The following is a 15,186-nucleotide window of genomic DNA, read 5'->3' on the forward strand; positions in this document are numbered from 1 at the left end:
CTCTTGGTGACTCAGAATCTGACTTTCTCATATTGCCATTTTAATTTAGTAATGATGAGAGTCACTTCCACTCACAAACAGTAAAAACAGAGGGTGAGCCACAAAAAAAAGATTCTGATTTCATCTGTAGTTTCTTATCAGGGATTGTGCTGGAATTTGCCTCCATACTAAACCGCTGTTCAAGGGTCACCAGCTCAAATGGTTGTGGGGTGTAGCTGGTGTCTCAAAGGCATGGGCCTGTTCATTGGGACCTGTGGCAAACCAAAGCCATGACTTGCCCTATCCAGAGGGGACAACAGCTGTCAGCCCCAGCAGCTGCCACTAACGGGTGCAAGCTCTGTATTGCCCAGCTTGGCTTTTCAGAGGTAAGTTGCAAGTCCAGTTGTTTGGTAAGACCTCCAGATTTCTAAATACTGAGAATGAATTCCATCAAAAAGCTCACAACAACAGATACCCACCATACAGTCCTGGCAAAACACCCTGAGGGCAACCTTCCTAAGGAGTGCAAAGTCACAGTGTCAATTTCACTTCCTCCAAAGAGATTTCAAAGTGCTCTGTTCCTTAAGTGATTCTGTTTACATTTTAAAATACAATCTCCTAGAAGGAAAACAAGACTTTGCTTTAAGAGCTCACTGCCTCCTCAGCCCCTGCATGAGTACACACTTTATGCTTCCCCAGAGGTGATTTAACTGATCATTGCTAATGGGCAGGCACTCCCAATCTTTTTCTTTTCTTTTTTTGTGGCAATCTCACTCTGTCACCCAGGCTGGAGTGCAGTGGTGTGATCTTGGCTCATGCAACCTACACCTCCCGGGTTCAAGCAATTCTCTTGCCTCAGCCTCCCGAGTAACTGGGATCACAGGCTTATGCCACCATGATCGGCTAATTTTTTTGTACTTTCAGTAGAGACGGGGGTTTCACCATATTGGCCAGGCTGGTCTCGAACTTCTGACCTTGTGATCCGCCCACCTCAGCCTCCCAAAGTGCTGGGATTATAGGCGTGAGCCACCGCGCCCGGACCCCAGAGTGTCTTTCATAGCTACCAATGATTGAATAGCAAGTATTGCATTCCTAGGCATCGCTAACTCGTGAAGTATTCCAGACGAAATGTCTTTGAAGCTGTCCCTTTAAAACTCGAGCGAGCTACCAGGCAAACTCCGCCTCCAGGGAGGTTCCTTATTTAATAGGAGCCAGCTGGCTGGGTCAGGGCTCAATACCCCAAGCAATACCTGCTACTGAGCGTTTTTCTCGGGAGACCGCAGGCAGGCGGCATGGCTCAAGAGTTTGTCAACTGCAAAATCCAGCCTGGGAAGGTGGTTGTGTTCATCAAGCCCACCTGCCCTTACTGCAGGAAGGCCCAGGAGATCCTCAGTCAATTGCCCATCAAACAAGGGCTTCTGGAATTTGTCGATATCACAGCCACCAAGCACACTAACGAGATTCAGGATTATCTGCTACAGCTCACGGGAGCAAGAACGGTGAGTTTCATTTTAAATGGCTAGGGAAAGGCTCCCGGATTGCCTTGTCAGAGCGGTGGCTTTCTTTAGGATAAGGCTGGGGCTCCGTCCTTCAATGCATCCAGATGGCTGTGCGGGAGAAGGAGGGAGGAGGAGGGCGCCTTAGAGAGAATCTCAGTCACTTGAATGAGCGGCGGCACTGCAGCCAAAGGTCCTTTCAGAGCAGAAGAGGGAGTACAGCTGATGTCTGCTGTGCGGCGGGGTAAGTGGGCCCAGCAGCTTGCCGGGGAGTCCCTGGGGAATTACCTAGCGTCTTTGTTTTAAGCACTGCTAGGAAATGACAGTTTTCAGCGGACAGGGCTGTAAGTGGAAGCTGGGGTGATGTTTGTTAATTTAACAAGAGAATCGTGTTTTTGTTAAATTAACACATCACACCTGGGGAGGGCCGGGTGTGGCGTTAACAAGAGAATCATGTTCTTCGTTCTTTTCTCTAGGCTTGCTTTTTCTAATTTGCGAATTCTTCCTTATCTAATTCCTCCCACGAGAAAAATACAATACAACATTATCTGCCCCTTGTTCTAAATTAATTAGGGAAGTTTCCAGGCCCCACCTTGGCTGGAGTTCTGGCCTGGCTTTTATAATGGCTGGCTGTGTGATCCTGGGCAAGTCAGCACCCCGGTAGTCCTCAAAGATCCCAACTGCAAGACCAGATTAGGAGACCTCAAAGTCCCATTTGCTACGAATAGACTGTGGGACTCTCTAAAAACTATTCTCCTCCATCTGAAAAGACTTCCCCATCCTCAGCATCCTTGGCTTCGAGTCCTGGGCTTCAGGAGGGATGCCTACCACATCACCTCTATCAGTTCTGCTGCGAGGTGGGTGAGAAGTGTCCCACCAGCTCAGCTGAATTCCCTTTTAGGATACACATTCCACAGCATAGTGTTGGCCCGAGCACACATCCTATTTCAGTTTTAGTTTGACTTACAAGCTTGTCTCTGGGTTCTGTGTATAAAGCATGAGAGGTTGTTTCTCCTCTTCTCTCTAATAAGAAGTTAGCATTTTGGTGCAGAGTAGGGCTTAGTGTGTCACTCTATTGCTGTGTGCTGAGGTCCTAGAGCAGACACAAGGACGAGAAAGGCTCCTGCTGCCTAGTGGGACCGCTAGCTGCATAGGATGCCGAGGTCCTGAGAGATGTAAAGGGCAGTGCAAACACTACTATGGGCCCTACTGTGGCTGCCACCCTGTGGACCTTTTAGCCAAACTTTGCTTCATGTTAGGATCACCCAGAGTGCTTTTAAAACAATCCTTATGCCCAGGTTATGCCTCTCAATAACTAAATCACAATATCAGAGGTGGAAGCCAAGCATTCGTTTTTTTGTTTGTTTGTTTTGTTTTTAAGACAGAGTTTCACTCTTGTCGCCCAGACTGGAGGGCAATGGCACAATCCTGGCTCACCGCAACCTCTGCTTCCTAGGTTCAAGTGATTCTCCTGCCTCAGCTTCCCGAGTAGCTGGGATTACAGGCACATGCCACCATGCCCAGCTAATTTTTAGTAGACATGGGGTTTCACCATGTTGGCCAGGCTTAGCTGGAACTCCTGGCCTCAAGTGATCCACCCATTTTGGCTTTAGAAAATGCTGGGATTACAGGCATGTGAGCCACCACACCCGGCTAGCATTACTATTTGGAAAGATCTCCAGGGGATTCCAATGTGTAACAAAATTTGGGATTATTGTTCTCAGCCCAACAGCATCTATTCTCCAGCAGGTAAAGCAAACCTCTTCATGCGTTCATTTAACAATTTTTTTTTTTTAAAGATGAAGTTTCACTCTTGTCTTCCAGGCTGGAGTGCAGCCTCCACCTCCCAGGTTCAAGCGATCAAGTAGTAGTTGGGATTACAGGCGCCCGCCACCACGGTCAGCTTATTTTTGTATTTTTATTAGAGATGGAGTTTCACTATGTTGGCCAAGGTGGTCTCGAACTCCTGACTTTGGGTGATCCACCCACCTCCCATTTCGGCCTCCCCAAAGTGCAGGCGTGAGCCACCACACCTGACCAACAATTGCTTTTTCATTTCTTTATGAAGCAACAATACTTCTTCTAGTGATCTTTTAATTTGTTTTTAAGAGACAGAGTCTTGCTCTGCCACCCAGGCGGGAGTGCAGTGCAGCAGTAGCTGACTGCAGCCGCAAACTCCTGGGCTCAAGTGACCCTCAGCCTCCCGTGGCTGGGACTACAGGCATCAGCCATCATACTCAGCAAATTTTTAAAGATTTTGTACAGATGGGGGTCTTATTATGTTGTCCAGGCTGATCTTGAACTCCTGGACTCAAGCTATCCTCCCACCTCAGCCTTCCAAACTACTGTGATTACATATGTGATCCACCTCAACAAGCCTGTTTTTAATTTTTTAAAAAATATTTTTCACAGATTCTTGAATCCCAAATGCATTCTTCCTAGGGGAAGAACAAATCTTTTAAAGTTGTATGTTTGATCCCCAACAGTGAAGGGTTTGTATTCAAAGCATCTGAAAGCTCCTGCGGTATTAATTAATCCATAAAGTAGCTGTATCTAGCAGGTAATCAGCAGGAGGTGATTATGGAAAGTTAACGCCTCCAAGCCAGGCACTTGGTGAAGCCTGTTTTTGTTTTGCTATAGTCACAGCTCCTAAATTAGTGCCTTCATTTCCTTCTCCTCTAATGCACTTTTCTTTACATAGATCTGAGTTTCTGACCTCTATCATTTCCCTTCTCTCTGAAGAACTTCTTTGCACATTTCTTGCAAGGTGATTCCACCTCCCAACTTACTGGATTATTATTATTCAGCTGAGCAAATAATTTGTACTATTATTCAGCTGAGCAAATAATTTGTACTATCTTAGAAATACTTTCTAAGATAAGCAAAACTTGAGGATCTTAGAAAGTATTTCTCCTTCACATTTGAATGATGGTTTTGCTGATGCAACAAATATTTTTAAGCATCTACTATGTACCAGGCACTTTTCTGGACAGTGGGGGGAAAAGTCTACCTTTTCTCCCATGGAAAAAAACCTTCTGCCTTTGTTGAACCTATATTCTAGTGGGGGAGACAAATACGATAATACAGATTATTTGCGCAGCTGAATAATAATAATACAGTATGTTGGGAGGTGGGAATGGCATGTGCTATGAGGAAAAGTAAGAAAGTAAGGTAGGAAGGAGGCAGCAGGGCCCAGTGTTAGATGGAGCCTTTGGGTCTCACTGAGAAGGGAAGATTCAAGCAAATATCTACGGGAGCTGAGGGAGATTGGGCATACACAGTTTACGAGTAGAGTGAATGCAAAGGTCTTTATGGAATAGTAAAGAGGCTGGTATGCATCAGAATGGCTGAGGCACCGTGAGCCAGTAGGAGAGTTAGTGGAGGTGAGATCCGAGCACTAACGGGAGCTCGGAAGAACTGTGACTGGTACTCGGTGTGAGATGAGATGCCCCTGGTGGGTGCTCAGCGGAGGAGTAACTTGATATGACTCTGCTTTGAAAGGGTCACTTGGCAGCTGTGGGGACAAGAGACAGTAGGGCAAGGGTGAAGGTTGAAGCTGGGAGACATTGGGAGGCTATAGCAGCTATTAGGTGACAAGTGAAGGTGGCTTATGCCAGGGAGTGTTGAGAAATTGCTTTGAATAGTTGCATTTGAGTAACTCTAACGTGCAGGAGATGCCACCAGGCTGAAGCTGGGGAAACCTACTCCAGGAGAGTGAGAGCCACAGCATTACCAAACTCGTTTTGGGGATGGCAGTTCTTTCCTCTCCTTGCTATTAGTGGACTCTCGAGTTCTCTAAGCAGGCCGGGACGGGAAGGGACAGGAAGGGAGGCAGCATAGGGTATTTCCTCTTCTTTGCTCAGCTGAATCAACAGTGCCTCTTACATGCTTCTCTTTCACTGCCACAGGTTTCCACACCGTCTTATACAGCCTGCAGTTCAGCTCCCTTTAGGGGTGCCATTCACCGACACGATTTAAGGCAGTTTTACGGTTGTCCAGACTAAAGGATGGGTGTGAGGGTAAAAGAGCCTTTCGCTTCTTTGCCAGACACTGAGCACAAAACTCCATTCTGGGGGCAGCCTGGTCACATTTCAGGGCCGTCTCAGGAGGCTGGTGGGGGGTAGCTCCAGGGCTGTGGGTTTTCAAAGCCTTGGTTATCCTGTTAGAGCACAGGAAATAGCCGTGGAAATGTGCAAGATTTATTTTTAATTTTTAGACTTGACTTTTAAAGCCTACCTCCGCCCAGACCCCCTTTGTAATAAAAGTACTCTAAGAACTTATCCACAGTAATTAAGCTCCTTTTCTCATCTGTCTCACTCTTTGGACAATTTGCTCAAATTATTATGCTCTCTGAGAAGAGCCCAAAGCTTTAAAAAATAGTCTCACTGATTTCTGCCTCCACCTCTCCCGTCCCTTCAGTGTGTTCCTGGCACTCAGGGGAAGGCCCGCTGGCTCTGATGACGTGGTGACCTCCATGGTGCTTGTCTCGTCACTGCCAGGCAGCCTTAGTGAAACACCCTTGGCCTGGAATTCAGCCACGTTGAGGGGATTTCCTCCTCCCTCAAGAGTCTAAAAGCCCTCTGGAATTCTGGAATGTGTCTGCTCCTAGCAGCAGGGAGGAAGCTTGTACTAGAGAGGAGCCTATTCAGCAAGTGTCATGACTATGGCTTGGAGTGGGTGACTCACCCACATCCAGGGTGACTTAACCATCTTATGATGAACCAGTGATAAAAGGAGACTCAAATACCACTACGCCCACCTGGCTGAGGACAGGGCTCACCTGTGTTTTGTTAGTTTTGCTCTGTCACCCAGGTGTGAGTACAATGGCACCATCACAGCTTACTGCAGCCTCGACCTCCTGAGTCAAAGCAATCCTTCCACTTCAGCTTTCTGAGTAGCTGCGACTACAGGCATGCACTGCCATGCCTGGCTAATTTTTGTATTTTTTTTTTTTTGTAGAGACAGGGTCTCACTATGTTGCCTAGGCTGGTCTTGAAGTCCTGGGCTCAAGTGACCCTCTCAACCTCAGCCTCCCAAAGTGTTAGGATTACAGTGGTGAGCCACGGTGCCTGACCCTCACCTGTGTTTTAACAACACAGAGATAATTGTATTTAATAAACCATGGACCTGAAAAATCAGAGACCTAATGCAATTACTTTTCCAGCTGTATTTAGAAATGAACTCCCTCCTTCCTGATTGCTGCGGCCCAGTTTACAATCTTAGGTGTGGTCTCTGTTGCAGAGAAAGCAGAGGTAAATCTGGGTGGTCTGATTCCAGCCAATCAAAATTCTCCCTCTGAAACAGGTTTCTGTAGAGTGAAATTTTTAGATCCCTTTGACAAGATAGACAAGCTCATGCATAGCATACTCAACTTGAAAATTCTTCTGTCTTAAAAGCATTCTTGAGTTAATAATGTTACCTCTTATAACATCAAGGAAGCCCTGCCCTGTAAGCATATACAATGAGCAGGTTGTAAAGTGATTTGAAAAGTTTGGAATCACAGGAAACATTTCATGAAGGATAGAAATGTTCTTTCTAATCTTCTTGTAATGTGCTGGGTCATGTGCTTTTTTAGGTGCCTCGAGTCTTTATCGGTAAGGATTGCATAGGCGGATGCAGTGATCTAGTGAGCATGCAGGAGAGTGGGGAGCTGCTGACGCGGCTAAAGCAGATTGGAGCTCTGCAGTAACCACAGGTGAGTGGCAGGTGAGCTGCTGGGCCGGGAACAGGGGAGACCGTGGAATTCTTCTGCCATGGTTTGTTATATTGTGGGACAGTATTCTAGCTAGGGAAAGAATGATTTGGGGTGGGTTGAGGAACAGTGATGTCAATTGCTTATGAATTTCACACTTGACAAAGAGATTGTGTCAATGGAAGAAATCCTTTCACTCAACCTTCATTTAGCAAATATTTATTGAGCATGGGAATATAATGATGCATAAAATGACAACCTGGAACTTCTTTTCTAGAGAGGTAGACCGATCAGAAACAAGTAAATCCTGAAACAGAACAGAACAGAAGATGTCAGGGGGTGGGGAGAAAATTGAGCTAACATGGTAAGGAAGGGCCTTTCTCAGCTCAGGAAGGGTTGAGCTGAGACCTAGTTGACAAGGAGACCGCTATGTAGAGATGAAGCAGAAGAGCTTTTCAGGCGGAGGAAATACAAGTGCAAAGGCTCCAAGGTGGCAACAGGTAAGGGATGCTTGTGGAACAGAAAGAAAGCAGGAATAGAGTGAGTGAAGTGCAGTGAGAAGGAAGAATAGTGGGAAATGTGGGCAGGGGCCAGAGCACCCAGGCCGTGGTAAGCAATTTGGATTTATTATAAATGCAATGTGAAACTGATGTCATTTTGGCTTTACCTGTGTTCACTTGACAAATCAACTCTGTTTAATTGGCTTCCCAAAAGCCAAAACAAAAGTTTTCTAAAATCAGTAACCTAAAGATCTTTGGCTCCGTAGAAAACCACAGGGTAATGAACATTTTAGAACAGAATCATGATGGTTTTGGAATCTGAGCTCCTCCCTCCCCCAGATCCCCAGCACAGCTAGCGCTAGCTAGCCCCCAAGCAGGCTGATTCAGAGACCTGTATACAGAGAGATGCAAGTGCTGCTTTAGTTGAGGGAGAAATGAATGATTCTTTAACCAAAGTGTTCTTGGAGTGATATCTATTGCCTGCTAATCAATAACTCATCTCTTGGTCAATGAGTATACGTAATTTGTGATGGTTACTCTGCATAGCAACAGAAGGAGGAAAAAGGTCTGAAAAAATACAACTTGAGTTCCCTGAAATGAAATAGTGCTATAAATCTTTTCATAATTCTACAACATCATCACAGCAGGTGAACCCTATGTCTGTCTGAATTCACTTCCTGGCCTTACCACCAGTACTAAAAGCTCTCAAGACCAATTAATGGTGTTACCAAAGGTTTTCTTTTCTGGGACATGTTTAGCAATTTAGGGTTCGATTAAGAATGGAAGAAGATGGGAAATGTCATTTCTCCAACTGCTTCTATTTTGGTGTGGGCATTATTAGAGTTCCCCATATTCAGAAAGTCTCCTTACTTGCATTTGGCCTTTTCCTTCAGCGTTCTATGCTGTCAGTATTTTACTGACAGCTGCATCTCAAGGCCATCTGCAACAGTGTGTGTTTAAATGGCAGGAGTTAAGTGTTCTGGTAATGAGAGAAAGGAAGAATTTTGCCTTACAAGGAGATATCCCATTCTTTCTTTCCTGGCAGAGCAGGTTCCACGCTGATGTCCCCCGTCAAGAACTGGATGGCATTGCAAATGATGACAGCATTTCCTAGTGGATGAATTTGGGAGCATAAACAGCTTTTTTCTTCTTTCGGCTCAGTATTTAAAAGTGGATCAACTTGCTGTTAGCCACAGTGCCAAGAAGATTGACAGGCCATCTTTGTTTTCTTCTAGATGTGCTCTTTGGTTTTCAGAGACTGTGACAAGTTCTGGGCTAGGATTCGTTCACTGATCCTCAATTGTTCTTTCTCTTGGGTACGAATTTCTTTCTTTTTTTTTTGAGATGGAGTCTTGCTCTGTCACCCAGGCTGTAGTGCAGTGGCACAATCTCTGTTCACGGCATCCTCCACCGCTGGGGTTTAAGCGATTCCCCTACCTCAGCCTCCTGAGTAGCTGGGACTACAGGTGTGTGCCACCACACCCGGCTAATTTTTTTTGTATTTTAGTAAAGATGGGGTTTCACCATGTTGGCCAGGATGGTCTTGATCTCCTGACCTCGTGATCCGCCCGCCTCAGCCTCCCAAAGTGATGGGATTACAGGTGTGAACCACCGCACCCAGCCTGGCACGTATTTCTTACTGTTCTCCATGTGTCAGCATGCCTCTACCTCTAAGCCAGTGTTTTTCAACTATGTTTATCCAGACTCCTTCTCCACAATGAGAAATCCATAGTTGGTTTTCTGCTACTGTGCATTAGCTGAAATCATTTTGCTGCTTGACTTTATGGCGTTTGTATTATGAAATCAGTGAGTATTTCGAATGTGTTCATTCAAACTACATGCAACTCTCCACTCAACCCCACCCCGTCCCATCCTACCTTGAGAGTCACTGCTCTGAACCAGTGTCCTCCAGCTTGTCCTCTCACAGATCTCATAGGAAATGATCCTAGGACCCAACTGGAGAAATCACATGAAAAGTTAAGCATAGTTGGTCTTGGTGTCACATGGATCAGAGGCACAAGTGCAGAAGCTGTGAGCATGTGGAACACCCTGTTATTTAAGCTGGCCATCCTGACAATCCTGAACATTGTGTATCTATTTGATTTAGAGTACCAGCAAAAGCTAAAGCAAAAATGTAAAACATTTGAGAAAATTGACAGCTCCCTACCCCAAGAGTACCTCTGTGAAAGAGCCCCACACACTTTGAAAACTGAAGACTCCCTTATCATGAAGTTTGGCTGCTCTAGAATTGTAAGATTGTTAATTCCCTTCTTCAGTCCCTAGTGAGAACACTTAATTTCTTTTCTAATAAAAAAATACCTATAGATGACTCAGTGATTTTTGTCCAATTTGTTTCCATGTTCTTCTCAAGACATTAAGGAATGTTATGTGAAATCCACTGACTTAAAACTGTCTGTTTAATCCTGCCGCTATAAATAAAGACATGTGCTGCTGTCATTCACTGAGTACAAATGGTTCATATAATTTTGAAATTTCATATTGAAATGCCAGCTCCAGCTTACTGAATAATTCTTAGGGTTTAATAATTGTCTATGCAGCCATAAAAAATGATGAGTTCGTGTCCTTTGTAGGGACATGGATGAATCTGGAAACCATCATTCTCAGCAAACTGACACGAGAACAGAAAATCAAACACCGCATGTTCCCACTCATAGGTGAGTGTTGAACAATTAGAACACATGGACACAGGGAGGGAGCATCACACACTGGGGTCTGTCGGGTGGGACTAGGGGAGGGACAGCGGGGTGGGTAGGGAGTTGGGAAGCGATAATATGGGGAGAGATGCCAGATATAGGTGATGGGGATAGAGGCAGCAAACCACATTGCCATGTATGTACCTATGCAACAATCCTGCATGTTCTTCACATTAACCCTAGAACCTAAAGTACAATAAAATATATATATATATATATATTTTTTTTTTTTTTTGAGACGGAGTTTCACTCTTGTTACCCAGGCTGGAGTGCAATGGCGCGATCTCGGCTCACTGCAACCTCCGCCCCCTGGGTTCAGGCAATTCTCCTGCCTCAGCCTCCTGAGTAGCTGGGATTACAGGCACGTGCCACCATGCCCAGCTAATTTTTTGTATTTTTAGTAGAGACGAGGTTTCACCATGTTGACTGGGATGGTCTCGATCTCTTGACCTCGTGATTCACCCGCCTCAGCCTCCCAAAGTGCTGGGATTACAGGCGTGAGCTACCGCGCCCGGCAATAAAATATATCTTTAAAAATAATCCTTTTCATTTCATATTCCTTTTTTCCATTTCCCACTTAAGGCACTTGTACTTCTCGCCTAACCACTCCCTTCAACCAGGATTGCTATGGATGATTGTTCGTGTTACACACTGCACAATATGAATGCCACCCCCGGAGGTTACACACAGTGCCTGATCCATGCAGGACCACTTGCCTGCCCTTTCACACTTCTTTGTCTGTGTTCATTTTGTTTCTTTCTCCTCAGATGGCTTTTCTTCTCCCTTGATTTACTTTGAAATTCCTCCTTGTTCAAGGCCTGATTTATAGACTCTTTCCCCTATATTTTCTCTTTCCTCGAATGGCCTTTTGACAAAATCATCGTTCCCTGTTCTGGAATCCTAGAACACTGTGCATGTAGATAGTCTTCAGCTCTTATAGGCTATGTTGTAGTTAATCATCTGTATTGGTCTCTTGCCAAATTCAGAATTACCCAAAGGCAAGAACCTAGACTTAACTACGGAAACCAAGTCCCCAGCACAGAAGAGCTCTTTTATCAAAGCAATGTATGCATATGGTTTAAAACACCAAATAGTACCAAAAGTCTTTCCTGTTCTACCTGCCTCAAACCCAGATCCTGCTAAAGGTCCTGATAAAGTACCTTACACGGTCATGTGCCCCTCCCAAGAGTATCCCCTCTCTCCATCCCTCCATAGAGGGAACTTCTAGTTCATTTTTGTTGTAGTCATTCTGATACTTCATAGTTTTACTCCTTATAATATCTCTAAACAATACACTTTTGAAAACCACCACCAATCCAGCTGTGTAAGAAAAGGGCACCATCAGAGTTAGAAAAACAATCCCAAGAAGGGATAAACTGAACACTGACTGAGTTATAGACTGGCTTCAGTGTCCCTTGCAGGTTTTCCAGAGCCCCTTCTGGGGAAGCAGAAGTGCTGCTGAGTGAGTCCTTGGAAACACAGAGCATCCCACAATCAGGGTGAACCAAGCACAGGGTGTCCCCCGGAAAGATGGTCAATGGCAAAGGGCTGCTCTGCATTTTCTGCTTCTAAGCTCAGCGTGGCTCTGCCCCCAGCTTTCAGGAGGCCGTCAAAGCACACCCACACCACCTCAGCTGGCCAGCTGTGTAGCAAACAGAACAGAAATGTCATCAGCACCAGGCATGCCAAGTACAGGTAAAGATCTGCTTCAGGCCCATTTCAGCTTTCTGTCCTCAAGTTAAAACTATACAACAACAGAGAGCCCTCAACATGGAAAATTACACTGCTCCCATCTGGTCTGGTGCCCTCTGTCCCTAAAGCAGGCAGAGTTCTCTATCTGGGATCTCCCTTCACTGTCACTCTGGGGATTCCCTTTGTCTCTCCTATGTTGGATCTCCTCTTCCCTGTGACCCACATGTATGAGTTAGAATACATGCTAGGCTGCTATAACAAAGAGGTAATGCTTAACAGAGGCATCTTTATCAAAAAAGTCCAGAGGCAGGCAGGTGGCATTTGCTCCCACTGACCCAGGGTTCATATGTACCACTTTGCTGGCATCCCATTGGCCAGAACTTAGTTTTATAGCCCCACCAGCTGCAGGACAGGCTAGGCAGAGGAGACCCTGCCTAGGAAGCCTCTTGCCCAACTAAAACTCATCAAAACTCTATAGGAGGTTTATAGTCTATAGGAGTTAGGAGATCTGTATCAAAAGAAGGGGAGAATGACTATGGAAAGAAAATTAGCAAACTGAGTCTTTCTCTTTTTTATTCTTTTTCCTCTGAATCCCAATGTTCTTTCTCTGTTTTACATTTGAAAGCCTTCTCAAATGTCTGAAGATCTGACTATCTGTAAATATTTAAAGAATGAGGCACTAAAAAACCGATTGGAAGACTTGTGTGCATAGATTAGGCTTGGCAACTGCCAGTGTCACCATAGATAGTCTTTGTTCAAATGTCACCTTCTCAGCAAGGGCTCCCCCATGCCCCCACCTAAAACTGACACCCTCCCTTCCACTCTCAGTTAGCATTCCCTATCCCTCTTTTTTGATTTATTTTTCTCTATAGCATTTATCTTTTTTTTTTTTTTTTTTTTTTTTTTTTTTTTTTTTTTTTGAGATGGAGGTCTTAATCTGTCATCCAGGTTGGAGTGCAGTGGTGCGGTCTCAGCTCATTGCAACCTCTGCCTCCTGGGTTCAAGCGATCCTCCCACATCAACCTCCAGAGTAGCTGGGACCACAGATGCACGCTCCACGGAGGCTCACCTAATTTTTTGTGTTTTTTTTGGTAGAGACCGGGTTTCATCTTGTTGCCCAGGCTGGTCTCAAACTCCTAAGCTCAAGTGATCTGCCTGCCTTGGCTTCCCAAAGTGCTAGGATTACAGGTGTGAGCCAACACAACCAGTCTATCTATTAATATATTCTATAGTTTAGTTTACAGTCTCTTCACTACTAGAATATAACTTTCTTGAGGTCAGGGATTGGCATCTATTTTATTTACTGCTCTATCTGCAGCATCAAGACTGCTTGGCAGAGAGTAAGCACTTGATAAATACCTGTTGAGTGAACAAATTAAAAATGAACAGGTGTGGATCTGGCTGTCTCACTGGGAGATCCCCAAACAGTTGCTTCCTAGACACCTTTTCTTTTGAGCCTTTAGTCTCTTCAGCTTCACAGCTGGAGGAATGGGCCTCACTGTCAGAGTTCCCGGCTGCCAAGCAGGGAAAAGGGACGTGGCAGCTCCCTGGCTGGTGTGCAGACTCTCAGGTAACCTTCTGTTTTCTGCCCTGCTCCTTGCTGAGTAATTCTGTGTGATATGCAAGGACAGGAAGAATGATCTTTCAAACAGCATGGAGAGATTGTCATTAGGAGCTGGCAGAAAAAAAAAAAAATAACCAACCAAAAAAATTTACAGCCAAAGCTCTACTCTTTGTGCTTACTGAAGAAAGCAAGTGATCCAATCTCCTGTGAATGTTGCTGATTTTAATAGCAACCTTCTCTGCTTCCTCCAGCCTGGCTCTTTTGGCTGGACTCTGGATAGCCATTTTGTCCCATTCAAGTCTGTCCAAAGATCACCCTTAAGGAGGAAGAACTGCCAGCGGTGGTAAATGGATCTGCAGGGCCCAGACCACACTATTTAGATCCCCAGTGAGTATTATTAGGTTGTTATCTTGACATTCGGTTGCCAGAGAAAGCCATGCTCCCTAATTTACTACAACATAATAATTAGTCACCGGTCCTGAGAAATATTGTAATGAACTGGGCTCCTGAAATATTTTACTTAGAATTTCTTTCTTGTATTCATAGCAGTCTTCCTATCAAATACACTGAACATTTGAAGGGGCAGAATTTAATCTTGCTTATTAGGGGAAGAGAGTTCTGGCCTGGTCCCTTTAAGCACAAGTGATATTTAACTATGGGTCTGTATTTATGCACAAGTTTACACTTCCTGTCCCCGGGCCACGTTTCTGGTGAGCAGTGCAGAGCTGAAGGTAGGAGAGACGGGGAAGTAGGAGAGCCAATGACGGTACAGAACATCGAGCAACCCGCGGCTCTGGGGTTTCTTACTGACTTCCTGCACACTCAACTCCCCCCTCCCAGTTGGCTGGGCTCAAGCCTCTGGGGACCTGCAGCTGAGCTTTCTCAGAAGCAAGCAAAGCTGCCCCCTTCCTGTTCTTGTGTGCCTTGTGAAACTTAAAACACTTCCTTTGTAAAAGCATCAGCCGTTTATGGGGTGGAGATTTGGCTCTTCCTCCCGTGATTACTCTTCCAAGTCATCCTTGAGAACTGAGTGTGGACGATCTTTAATACAGTCTGCCCAGGGTTCTAGCCAGATGTGTTAAATGGGAACCAGAGGACCCACTCCGGAAAGGGAGGACCAGCAGCTCCTGGCAAGGCAGAATTAAAGAGCGCAGCTGGCACCCGTGGTCACAAGGGCTGTCCCCGGACATCTAGAATGTGACCCTTGTGTAGAGCTGACTCTGGGTGCCTTTATCCAGCCCCCTGCATAGAAGATCTCTTTTAGCCTCACCAAAGCAGTCTCTGTATGATTAAAAAATGCAGGGGCTAGCAGGGACAGACTGCCCCCAGAAAGGGAACAGTGTGGGCATCTCCAGACAGGTCAACTACGGGAAAGCCAAGGAGCCCTAGTTCTCCTCCCATCCAGGAAGGCTTCAGCCGGCAGCATAAGGGAGGGGAGGCCGCAGCTTAGGTTAGTTTTGAGTCCTTTTCCCCACCCCTGAGTGAAGGTGTGGCTCCATGGCAGACTGTCCTTACTCTAACCAGAGGCATCCTCCTCCTCCAAGTGAGA

The 15,186-nt window shown here is 45.5% G+C and overlaps 1 protein-coding gene across 7 annotated transcripts in view; it reads left to right on the plus strand.

Annotated features, from left to right (window-relative positions):
* The first annotated feature begins 1,195 nt into the window (after nucleotides 1–1,195).
* GLRX (glutaredoxin) overlaps nucleotides 1,196–15,186 on the plus strand; it is a 29,731-nt gene continuing 15,740 nt past the window's right edge. For 5 of the 7 annotated variants that reach the window (XR_012513076.1, XR_012513078.1, XR_012513077.1 and 2 more), the window contains exons 1-3: nucleotides 1,196–1,478; nucleotides 7,051–7,170; nucleotides 10,259–10,342. Coding sequence is in view for 2 of the 7 variants with exons in the window: in XM_010340327.3 (XP_010338629.1) it covers nucleotides 1,272–1,478; nucleotides 7,051–7,164 (321 nt within the window). In the remaining 5 variants the exon portion in view is untranslated. Of the gene's footprint in view, nucleotides 1,479–7,050; nucleotides 7,171–8,712; nucleotides 10,125–10,258; nucleotides 10,343–15,186 lie in introns of those variants that run through there. The other 2 variants (XM_010340327.3, XM_039479825.2) reach the window with 2 other exon arrangements.

The sequence above is a fragment of the Saimiri boliviensis genome, chromosome 1, assembly GCF_048565385.1.
Source record: "Saimiri boliviensis isolate mSaiBol1 chromosome 1, mSaiBol1.pri, whole genome shotgun sequence".
Lineage (NCBI taxonomy): Eukaryota > Metazoa > Chordata > Mammalia > Primates > Cebidae > Saimiri > Saimiri boliviensis.